This window comes from Lepisosteus platostomus, chromosome 2 (assembly GCF_059453375.1).
Source record: "Lepisosteus platostomus isolate fLepPlt1 chromosome 2, fLepPlt1.hap1, whole genome shotgun sequence".
Taxonomy (NCBI): Eukaryota; Metazoa; Chordata; class Actinopteri; order Semionotiformes; family Lepisosteidae; genus Lepisosteus; species Lepisosteus platostomus.
In genome coordinates this window covers 34,707,228-34,719,702 of record NC_142612.1, presented here as the reverse complement: position 1 = coordinate 34,719,702, position 12,475 = coordinate 34,707,228, and the positions used below count along the sequence as shown (strand labels likewise).

The following is a 12,475-nucleotide window of genomic DNA, read 5'->3' as shown; positions in this document are numbered from 1 at the left end:
ACCATGCATACTGTTTGGCAATCTGCACCAGTACATAACCTTTAAGTGTTTTGTTTAGACACCTATATACAAAAAAACTCCAATGCAGGATAAATTAAACAGATGTATGCTGAATCTCTTTACATTAATGAGGGCATGATATCAAGCACTAGGTGTGGAAAATAAATTAAAAGTTGGGTTATCATGAGCAACTGCTATCCAAATGTTGCTCAAACCGTCTATACTGAAAAAAAGAAGCCTTTTAGTCTGATGTTGGTTATCATTTATTCCAAAATAGAACATTCTGCAATAGAGTTACAGAGTGACAACCTGGGAAGATCTGTTTTCCAAAAAACATTGAGACCAATTCCCCATGACATAACACCTGCTCAAACAAATTTAAATGGCTGTACATTAGCATCTCCTGTGGAAACTGCAAGATGTAATCAGCATTGGACTGCTGTCCTTATTTTCTTCTCGTTTTTGAAAATAAAGAATGCATGCAATACATGCCCATATTTTCTGTATTTTTTCAAATGTATTTTATTCATCACAGAGGATTTTATTGTGATTTCTTGGTTACAAAAGTTTTACCATGGATACATCAGAAGAAACAGGTGAAGGTCTACTGCTTGTAGTAGATCATTATCTTTTTTAATTTTTTTAAACAAACTAATTCAGCATTGTGTACCAAGACAGTGAAATGTGTAAGATACACATGAGAACATGAAACTTAAGACTCCATATTTAAGCATAAAAAATGAAATATTATGCACTACTCCACCGCCACTTACATTTATTGAAAATTTGCTTTACCTTGAAATCTAATGAGGGCAATGAAATATAGGAACCATGATTGCCCATTTTCTAAAAAAAACCCAGAAATAATCTTGTTTAAATTTGACTATGTGCTAGGCTTCTGTGCTTACTGGTTCTTTTAAAAAATGTAAGGCTTTTATTGTTAAACTTGTTTACTTATTAATGTTTATTTCAATAAGTAAACTCCACAAGAGCCTGAAAACAACAGACGCTTTTTTATATTTAACTTTGTACATAAATATTCCTTAAAAAACACTAAACAAAAAGAGACACCAATTATTTGCCAGAATTCATATATAAAAATAGCCTTTTCTTTTATATTGTGGATATCATAGGGTGAAAAAACCCTTTCCAAAGTCCTGATGTGTGTTTGCTTTAAGCACAATTAGTGGAATACAGGCATGCTAAGTGTAAGAAGTAACTACAAGCATAATTTTAAGTGTCGGCATCCCTACTAAAATTCTTTCCTTAAAAAACTTAAGGATTTAACACTTTTTCTCTGATTTATAGCTTAAAATACAAAAAAAGTGCACTCACCTAATAGCTATTTATAAAACATTTCTGGAGCTAAATGCCAGTCCATTGTGTTTGCTTTGCAAACCAGAGGCCTTCTGCCTGTTGTATCATTGATTTCAATGCACGTGTATCTGTGAAACAGTCCTACTGCAGGGAGTCGCTGGTTTCTAGGCCCAGCCCGGTGATGTTTGTAGTGGAAAGGTCTCCGCTGTCTTCCTCCCCACTTTCTTCAGACTCATCCTCACTGTGTCCTGCCATCATCACCTGCTGCACTGCAATAGTGGCACCATCTGAAGAGAGCGACTGCAAGCTGTCCATGTTCACTCCCACCGTCACCATAGTGCCTTTTAAAACAAGTGCATCAACATCAGGGGATGTCAAAGCTTATCATTGACAGCCACTAATCATAATCTAATCATTAACTTTATAATGCTGAACTAGAAAGAGAGGAGATTTTCTTTCTATAACTTCTCTCTGGGTTCTTTAATTTCTTCCCTTAATTAGCAATTTTCCATTTATATGATGATGCTCAAGTCTTCTGGATTTTCCATCTTACAACACTGAAATGTATTTGTGAATATCCAGCTACTAGGTGTTTCCTATAAAAATCTAATTATAATTATCTCTGTTCACCCTCTGGTTAATTGGTTGTTAAAATCTCTAACCTTTCCTGTCTCTTGTATTGATACTAATGTTTCTTCTCCTTTACATTACTATGGGGGAACCCGATACACAAAAGAATTAAGAAGTGATTGCTGATTAAAATTAACTCAAATTAAATCACTGATTTAAAATGAAGCTTCTTCTAAACATAAACATCGTATGTTCTCTTTTGTGAAATAAGATTTATTAAAACTGAATCCATATCAGAACAAAACATATCCCTTAATCTCACCAATTCCCCTCTTTTCTCTGTGGTTCATCCATTCCATGTTTCTATCAAACATTCCTTAATAATAAATAAAGTCAGACAGACACTATAGGAGTCTTGTTCAATAAGGAACCAACCAAATCACCAGTAATACTAACTACATCCCACAACCCATCTAAATAATTTACAGTCACGACAGACCTAGTGCTGACAGGAGAGGGAGTGTAGACAACCAAATATACATAAATCCAAAATCAGACTTACCATTTGGCAAGAATGCCAAGTGAAAGGAACAAATATCTTTGTTTAGACTGGCGTAAGAATAGGAAACCTGTTTCCAAAATGGAACCTCACCTGGGAATTTAATAAATATCCAGCATCTTTCGAACCTAAAACTAAACTCTTTCTGTTTAGGAAGCTATTGACATGTTTTGATTTTCTTAAAAGCAACAAAAGTTTCTGTTTTACACATGACATAAAGGAGTTGCTATTCTGACCTTAACTGAGTAACACTCCAATGGTGTATCAGTCTGAAAGAGGGATAAAAGTATCTAGACAAATCCTTGATCTTTAGCTGTTTTAGAAATGATGTTGCAAATAAACAGTGCATCAGGCCAATATAACTTTATATGTTAACTCATTAATTAATATATTACAGTTATCATAAATTCTGCACTAGCCAACAACATTCTACAATGTACTTAATAATTCAGAAGCTGCAAAATACCAACTTAAAATTATAGTAGTGGTAGAACTACTATATTCAAAGAGTATTTAATATTTTTTATACTTATGTACTGATAACTAAATTACAATTAAACGTCTTCCATAATTTGAAGAAAAAATAAAATTAATAAAAATCTGACCTTATTTAACCCACCTTAGAAAATAATCAAATTCTCGACCCTGACATCTCTGGCTCCTCTTTAAGACACACCTGTATGGGTTGCACCTTCTGATACAGTAATCAGATCCATCTCTTTATTGTGCAAATGTTTCTTTTAACTTTTAATAATAGGAATTTTGTGGTATAAACGCTAACAGCCATATCACCCTGCAACTCACAGCTGGCAATCCACTGAAGTTAAGCAGGTGTGAGCCTGGTCAGTACCTGGATGGAGACCTTCTGGGAAAAACTAAGGTAGAAGCTGGAAATGATGTTACGGGGGCCAGCAGGGGGTGCTCATCCTTTGGTCTGTGTGAGTCCTAATGCCCCAGTATTGTGACAGGGACACCATACCGTAAAAAAGTGCCATCTTTTGACTCTCTGTGGTCATTAAAAATCCCAGGGCGTTTCTGAAAAAAGTGTAGGGCTGTTACCCCGGCATCCTGACCAAGTTTTCCATTGGCCTTTTCCAGTTGGCCTCCTAATAATCTCCCTCTATAAATTGGCTTCATCACTCTGTTCTCCTCCCAACTGATAGCTGGTCTGTGGTGTGTACTGTGTGCACTATGGCTGCTGTCACATCATCCAGGTGGATGCTGCACATTGGTGGTGGTGGAGTCCCCATTACCTATAAAGCTCTTTGAGCAGTGTGTCCTAAAAAGCACTGTATAAGTATAAGGAATTAGTAAATTATAATTGTACAAAATCTAACTGAGATCACTATGTACAAAACTTGGTCTGCAAGATACAAATAATCTATTGCTTGCAACTAGATGCATTCAAATTTGTAAATGCATATCCTACACTGACCTTTTTACTCTTGAACAGAGAAGATAACAAGGGGGATTCAAGAATTCAAATTTTATCAAAGATTTTAAAGTCTATTCTTCTTCAGAACACAAATGGAAACTTGGAAAAAATGTTTTTAAAACTTAAAATACAAGGCACATTTTTACACAAAGGGTCATGGGAGACTTGAACAAGCTATCTAGACATGTTCTTGAAGTTGACACACCAGCATCTTTGAAGAAATGGCTGGATGAGAAGTTATTTCAACAAATAATGTAACACATTTAAATTCTTGGTTACGGATTCACAAACCTGAAATGGTTTTATTTTGGCCACTTACAGAATACCTAAATTTAGCAACAGAAAAGGACGCTGCTGGCATGATTTTAAAAACGGAATTCCATAATCACATACCAAGGTCAAGCACAATGGACAGGAAGTTATTTTAATTAAATCCTTAACAGTACAATTTACATACATGAAACTAGGAACAGTTATAACAGGTTTGAGGTTTAACCAAAATGTGCTGTACACATCTTGTGGTTTCTGTAATGAGACTGAAGGGACTGCATGAAAACAACAGTGCATATCTGAAAGTAACAGGTCTCTTGTATTCATAGAATAGTCACCTGTCCCTTATTGTTAAAAAATGTATACATTACATACCTTCAGACATTGCCATTTCTGAAGGCTGTTGCTGGTTAACTCCAGAGGCTATGGAATCAGGCCAGAACCGCTGAAGAGGCCTATTCTGTGCAGTTTTCTTTTTTGCCTTTGGAGTCTCAGAACAACTGGCATCTAGCATGGGCTGAAGAATCCGTCTTCTTGCATTGATGAACCTTAGCAAGTCACATGTTAGTTAGCTAATCTAAACACTAAACAACTGCAGAAAATACTTTGTATATAAAAAGCCCAAATTAGCATTAGTAGTATTATACTACTATTGTTACAACAGTTACTACACTTGTAAAAAATAAATTTTACAATTAATATAAATTGCACTTTAGAGAAGCATCTGCTTTTTTGCCGAGGTCTAACACATTATTTAATTAAGCCAGAAACCAGATGGAGGAATCTACGAAGTTTTGACCACATTGTTAAATAAACCTGATACAGATTTTTAATTAATTTAATTTCTAACTGAGGAGCTAACTTTAGCAAAATGAGATCCCTAAACTCTTTGTAGTGATTTTTTTCAACTTTTTCTTATTTCAGAAACAAAAAATAAGCAACTTTGCACTGACTTTTATCAAAGAGTAAAAAGTTGGAAATTTAAATATATTAATGAAGCATCCACTTAATGCTCTTTACTTTATAGCTGATTTATAGAAAAAACACACCATTGGAAATCTCCCACTAACATAACATTGATAATAAAAACTGCATATTTATGTTATTTTAAATAACATAAAATGAAGTACAACTTCCTTTCAGTTGCCCAGCAGACACACTGCTTACCGAATTAAATCAGGTCATGCCCATGCATGCTGGAATAGTTCTGTCTTACCAGTTATTTACTTGAAGAAGTGTTAGATTTGTCTGTGAGGCAATCTGTTTCTTCTCATCCTCTGTTGGATATGGGTGCTAAGGAACAAAAAAACATTTTTCTTTTGACTGTATCTGTATCAATGTCTGCTTAGATATTTTAAATTGGCATCAAACTTTTTCTTTTACTGCACTCTCAAATGGCTCAAGGCTACGTCACTTGGACCAACACAAGCAAGAACAAGGACTGAGAATGCACAGCTCCAAATGCAGCTGCTTTCAATATCTGCAGATTCTTACAAGACAGTTAGCAGCAACAGGGACTCTTGTTGACAATACACCACAGTTCTGCTTGCAGTCACATTTGTGAGGCAAGCTAAGAATACACTGGCACACTCAAAACCCACCCAACTCTGACAGGGCCTGCCCAATTGTATCCTTCTGAACTGAGAATTCTAGACAAAACCTGATAATAATACAGCTCAGTTTTCAGATAGACTAGCTTTACCTACATTGAGCTAAAATGCCATTAGTGGCTAAGTGTCCCTGTAGAGCCCTATTAGCCCAATGCTTGAATAGGAAAAAAAAGTGCTAGTACCCCCTTCGTCCAATCTAAAACCAACACTGACAACTTGATCAAATATTTGATGGAAAACTGAAACAAAAACGTTATTAGTTTTAAAGTAAGGCATTTTTCTAACTTTGTGATAGATTTATCCCTATGAATTATGAAAAAACTGATCCTTGTACTCAGAAAAGGGTTCAACATTTTTCTTGCGAAAATCAAATTAACTGGACTTGAAACTAATATTTTTTTATCTCACTTCAAGGTGTTAAAGTATTATAATAAAAAGTATATCAATATTACTAGTAGTTTGTATCATACATAATTAAATATGTAAAAATATCTATATCATTTAGACAAATCACAGCCTGAATTCTAGGGTGTCTGTTAAAACATATAATTATAATTATGAAATTGTACATATCGGAGTTACTAGAGATTTTATTTAGTTCTGTAAGTACAGAGCAGTACCAGCTAAATTCAGGCACAGTATTACTCAGATTGGTCACTCCTGCCACTATGCATTCTAGGAAAAATATGACAGAATCAGAACATAGGATGGTACACATCAGATACATTTTAGAGCATCTTATGAACAAAGAACTACTAAAGCGATTACACCAGGGTGTCTATTCTGACACAGTGCTTCTTCAACACAATGTGGGATAGCAATAAAAAAGGCAAAGACATTTTTAGGCTATGTGATCAAAAAATTTGGACTCACAAAAGATATTGCTGCTCTGGAATCAGTCAAGAGAAGAGCAACCAAATACCAAAATTTAGGGGCTTAAAGGGAGGGGAACTGCAGTCCCAATTCTCAGACAATATATTAAATCTCGGTAACAAAATAAGTTCATTCATGGCATAGAAAATCTTCATATATTTTGAATTAAGCACAAAATCGTTAACATTGTGAAAGTACTGTATGGTCACCATTGTTGTCGCAAACTGCTGCGCATATTACAATGTGAAACAGCCCTTCCTGCTCACTAGTTTATGTAGTGACTAACATAACACAATTTACTGTATGTACTGTAAAAGTACAGGATCTGCAGCAAGTAGTATTTGTCGGCATAACCGTCTCAATGTCGTGAGCAATACTTCTATTGGATTTAAAGAGATGTATTCACAAGCCTGCATGTTTACAATGTAATAAGGTTGCGTCAAGTCCCTGGTCATTTTTTGCCCCATTCTGAATCACAGAAAAAGACGGGAATATGGAACTGTGTAATGTGTAATTGTTTTCTATTTTATTATGTAGACTGGAGGTTTAACAAATTACTGTGTACTTTTTACTTTTATTGTGAATTGAAATGCACTCATCAATGCTAATTCCTTCTATCCCGAAAATTTTAAAATAGAACAGAGAAGGTTCCCCAGTCAACAGTTAAACCCAAGAGCCAAATGCTGTGCAGCAGCAGTGCAGAGGGCCAAATTAACCTACATGACCTATAAATGTTTAAAATATATCTCAGTTGTTTTCCTATTGTGTTTTTCTGAGCTACGTATATTAAACCAAACCACACTAAATTAAAACTAAATTAAGTTGCACGTTATTGCATGATCTTTTCATAAAGCTACCAACCTCCTGTACATAAGATACACAGAAATGTTAATTTCATGGAAGTTAGTAACACATTACTTCCTCATTCTTGTGTTTTTATGCACAATCTACAAAAGGCTATTTACTATTTAAATAGCGAATCTTCATCATCATCAAAATTCATCATTTCATTATCAGAAAGTTGTTTCCAGCTGAAAGTCACAGCACCTGGAAGGTGACAGTCTCCATTAGGCAGGACTAAGCAGATAGATGCTCTGACCCCAGACAGGATGTCAGTCAAAAATTTACCAAGGTTAAAAAGCTTACATTTAGCAACAACACAAAAGCTTTTCAAGATTAACAAAACTGATGAAAACTAAACAAATCTAAAATGGAATATATACCTCTAAACTGTTGTGTAACTGCAATGTTATAGTTTTGTTAACAATAAAACAGCTTAGTTTTAAAACGTAGCATCCATCACTGTCAGCTGTGTATGGAAAGCGAGCAACAGTTAATTATATTTATAGTGCTTTATAACATTTTGTGGAAGTCATTAAATGTGTTATTTGCAAGTTATGTCAAGTAAAGTGTTATATTCTAAGTGCTTTAGGGTAATCATTTTTTATAGTCAATATACCCTATGATTCTTTTGAAATGTGACTTTATTGGCCTTGTCAGACAGTAAACAAAGTGCTTCTGTGAACTGGCAGTTTTTCTAAGGCATTCTGATGATTAGCAAACCAAGCATAAGATGACCTTTGATTACTTATACCATTTGCTAGTCATATGAGGGACCTGACGTGTCTTTCAATGTTTCTTTTAACAATGAGCAATTTAACATACTATCTAAACTTTTCATATTCATCATCACTTTCTGAACAATTTTTACAAAAATCGAATTACTTCCAGATGTCAATGAGAATTAATTTAATTACTGAAATTAAACAAATAAAATTGTGAAATAGTTATTTATACTCTGTTGGGCTAACTTATAACTTATAAACACTGAATTAACAACCTGTGTCCTGTCCCTTATATTCTATTTCATTACTCAACTGGATATGTCTGTGTTTATGGCCATAAATCCCCCTGGTAAAGATATTTTTGATTGGTTGTAAAAGTACGTTTTGTTGAATAGAGGCTTTGACAAGGAAACCAGAAAATGTGTCTCAACAAACCCACCCAACAAAAAAGAGGTGCTGATTATTAAAAAGCCAACTTTTACTACAAAATATAATGTCTGTGTAAAGAACCTATAAGTGCCGCATAGGGAGAAATGGGGAGGTCAAAGTGTGCAGTCAGAAAGGTTTTGATACTGTACCATACCCTATAATTTTTATTACTGATAAACACATTGCACTTACCCTATCCATCAGAAAGAGACAACAAACCAACTGAGATGTTGTTAATGTTTATTTCAACTGTTTGTATTTGTTAAAGAGTGGGTCAATAGCATAAAGTTGAAATGAAAATATCTGCTTTTCCAAAAGTAGCAAAGTGCATTGTTTATAAGCAATGCCAGTTTTGTGTGTGCTGAATGCTTAAACCGAAGACTAAAAATAATTTACTGAAAATGGTCAGCAAAAATTAAACAAGAAACCACATTTCACTTAATTGTATTCAATAATGTACTGAAACATACTGTACCGCAATATTTTGTGGAAGCACTTTAAGTGGCAATTATAGCTACAAATCTTTTTGGGTCTTATACCACAAAGTCTCTACCAACTTTATGCAAAAATTTCAACAAAGCCATTGTGCTTTCTTGTTGGCAAACTTGCTCATTCTCTCTCAGGTTGCTTTGAGACTACTCATGGACAACACCTTTCACGTCTTTCCACAGATTGTCAGTAGGATACAAGTCAGGATTGGGCTACTCAAGCACATTCATTTTATTACTCTCAATCAAATCCAATGTAAGTTTGTCCTTAGGTTTGGCTCTGCATCATTGTCCTGTCATCATCATTTCCTTTATTTTGGCCTGAATCAAGGTTTTCCCTAAGATTTGCCAATACCTTGCCTCATTTGTGGAGTGCCCACCAGTCTTGACAAGTTTACCAGTCCCTGCTGATGAGAAGCAAAACTATAACAATGTTGATACCACCATGCTTTATGGGTGGTGTTGATCGAATTATGTACTATATTGGATTTGTGTCAGATGTAAACTTAAATATGGCATATTTCTGCACATTTTAATGCACAATTACTATTTATGTGCTGAATTTAACAGATTGAAATAAAGAAAACAGTGAATGTGGCATGTGCAAAGGTTTGGGCACTCAGTTAGTACTTAGTAACACCTCTTTTGGCAGAAATCACAGCTTCTTAATTTTTCTTGTAGCCAGCTAACAGTCTTTCTATTCTTGCTTTAGGAATTTTTCCCCCACTCTTCCTCGCAGAACGTTTCTAGCTCAGAAATATTCTTAGGTCTTCCTGAATACACTGCAGGTTTGAGATCTCCCTATAGATTTGCAATAATGCAGTCTGGGGACTGCGAAGACCATCCCAAAACCTTAATCTTTCCAGTAAGTATTTCATGGTTAATTTTGATGCATGTTTTGGATCATTGTCTTGCTGAAATATCCAACTTCTTTGCTGCTTCAATTTCTTCACTGACTCGCCTGTTTTTCTCTGAATGTATCTTTTGTAGTTGTGGCCGAAAAGTTCAATTGTTTTTCATCAGTCCACAACACTTAGTTCCAAAATGTTTCTGGCTTATCTAAGTATTGCTTTGTATACTTCAGACTTTGCTTTTGTGGTGAGATTATAGGAAAGATTTCCTTCTGACAACTCTTTCATGCAGATCATTTTTATGTAAGCAATGCAGAACTGTGGACATGTGGACCACTACTTCAGTGTCAGCTAAACCTTTCTGTAGGTCATTTGCAGTGATATGTGTGTTCTCCTTTGCATATCTGACCAGTTTACGAGCAGTTCTATCATATTGTTTTTTGGGTCTTCCAGATCTTGCCTTGACTTCAACAGTTCCCCTTAACTTCCATTTCTTAATTATGTTCCTGACAGTGGAAATTCCGATCTGGATGCATTTAGATATATTTTTATAGCCTTCCCTTGCTTTGCAATAGTCAAAGGACTTTATTTTCAAGTCCTCAATCAGCTGCTTGAAGGAGCCCATGGTTATTGGGAGTAGGCATGACTTCTGAGAGGTTAGGAGGGTCAGAGTATTTATTCAACTCTAGAATTGTCTTCAACTGGCTTAATTTAAGGCCTAATGACTATAATGAATCAACTAGAAGGGGGCCCAAATTATTTCACATGCCACATTCACTGTTTAATTTTCTGGCAATCTGTTGAATTCAACCAATAAACAGTAATGGTGCATTAAAATGTGCAGAACCCCGCAGAGGTTAACTTCTTTCACTTTGAGATTCAGTGGAACATGCAATTTGACCAGGGGTGCACAAAACATTTGCATACAACTTCGACTTTCATGATTGAATCTTTACTTAAAATACAGTAACTGAAAGATCTTACAGAAATAAGTGCATTTATTCTTAAATCACGTGAACCACTATTATTACACACAGAAAAGAGGTAACTCTTTTGTAATTTTGTGCATCTCATATAATTTAAGATTTCCACAGCAAAAGGGTTTGAACACCTCTGTAATCATGAGTTTTTCACTTCCACATTAGTTATTTAGTTTTATTTTGCTTTGTGTGTATAAACATGATGTTTATATAACAAATAGTAATTGCTATTTCAAAGTGACATGACTGTAAGCTTTAAAGCAACAAAACATGGAAACTATGAAAGGGTCTGAATACTTCTGCAAGGCACTGTATAAACAAAACAATTATTTAATAACCAATGAACTCCTGCTATAAAATAATCACAGTAGATTGATACATTCAACATATACATCAACATACAAGAGCTACTTCTGTTTGAGGACAAATTTGTGCTGGTCATTCCAAAACCTGATGAGAAAAGGAAGGAAAAGGTCTGGTGTGTCTGGGAACACTGGAGGTGCCAGCAACAAATATCTGAAGAACCATTGCAATTTTACACTCATCACATTTTTCGGGAGCAAGGAGACCCACAGAGAACCCTTATTATAACCCAAATGCATTTGGATGCACCTAGGCAGCCTGAATGACAGATTATTTAAAACCACCATATTGAAAAAATAATGAACACATTTCTACACATGTAATTTGTTTAATTGTAACTTGATATAAAAAACTGCCATTTTAATTTTCTTCTTTTTGTTTTTATTACAGACACTAGGAGTTCCTATATGGTAAAGAGTATAGTATGATACAAGAAAACCATGTATACAGTGCCTGTCTTGGTGATGACAATGAATATTCAACTATACATGGCTGCTCTTGTGTAGCAAAGCCCAAATAACAAATGCTTATTTTTTGCCTGGTCGGTGTAATGACAATTTAGCATATTTTTTTATTCAGGCTATTTAATATGTGTTTTTATACTTAGGTTTCAGAGGTTTTCTACCTACAGTATAATTTGGCTGCTTAAAACTATTTAAAATACTTAAAAAGACACTCCATACCTTCAAAGTCAACTTTTCTGTCTCCAGTTTCCCTTCAGCATTAGCAAGATAAGCTAATCTACGACGCATTAAGATGTACAATCTTTTCAACAACATTTTCCAAAACCATAAATGTATATTCTAAAACCACTTAATAAGTATTAAGCACAAATTTAAGTTAATATTTAACATCATCAGCTGGGGTACTATGCAGTTGAAATCTGACATACTTGGAGAGCTCACAAAACAAAGAAGCCACAATTGTAATAACTTACTTACTTTAAATTACCCTGCAATCAAAGTTCTTTTATACAACATATTATTCATCGAAGTATATGGGCTCATATCATTACAAATATATCAAGGTTAATAATGAATCAATTTACTATTGTTCCCTTATGCAAATGTTAAAAGGGTACAATTTTGTGAATTAAAAATGTACTGCACCTCAGAGTCCTGGCCATCTTTCCCCCTGGCCATTACCAATCATGGCCTCCTAATAA

The 12,475-nt window shown here is 34.8% G+C and overlaps 1 protein-coding gene across 1 annotated transcript in view; it reads right to left on the bottom strand.

Moving 5' to 3' along the window:
• Positions 1-239: 239 nt before the first annotated feature.
• pknox1.1 (pbx/knotted 1 homeobox 1.1) overlaps positions 240-12,475 on the bottom strand; it is a 53,828-nt gene continuing 41,592 nt past the window's right edge. The window contains exons 9-11 of the mRNA XM_088607165.1: positions 5,368-5,444; positions 4,527-4,699; positions 240-1,658 (exon numbers count right to left, since the gene is read on the bottom strand). Of these exons, the coding sequence (XP_088463291.1) occupies positions 1,459-1,658; positions 4,527-4,699; positions 5,368-5,444 (450 nt within the window). The 3' untranslated portion in view covers positions 240-1,458. The remainder of the gene's footprint in view (positions 1,659-4,526; positions 4,700-5,367; positions 5,445-12,475) is intronic.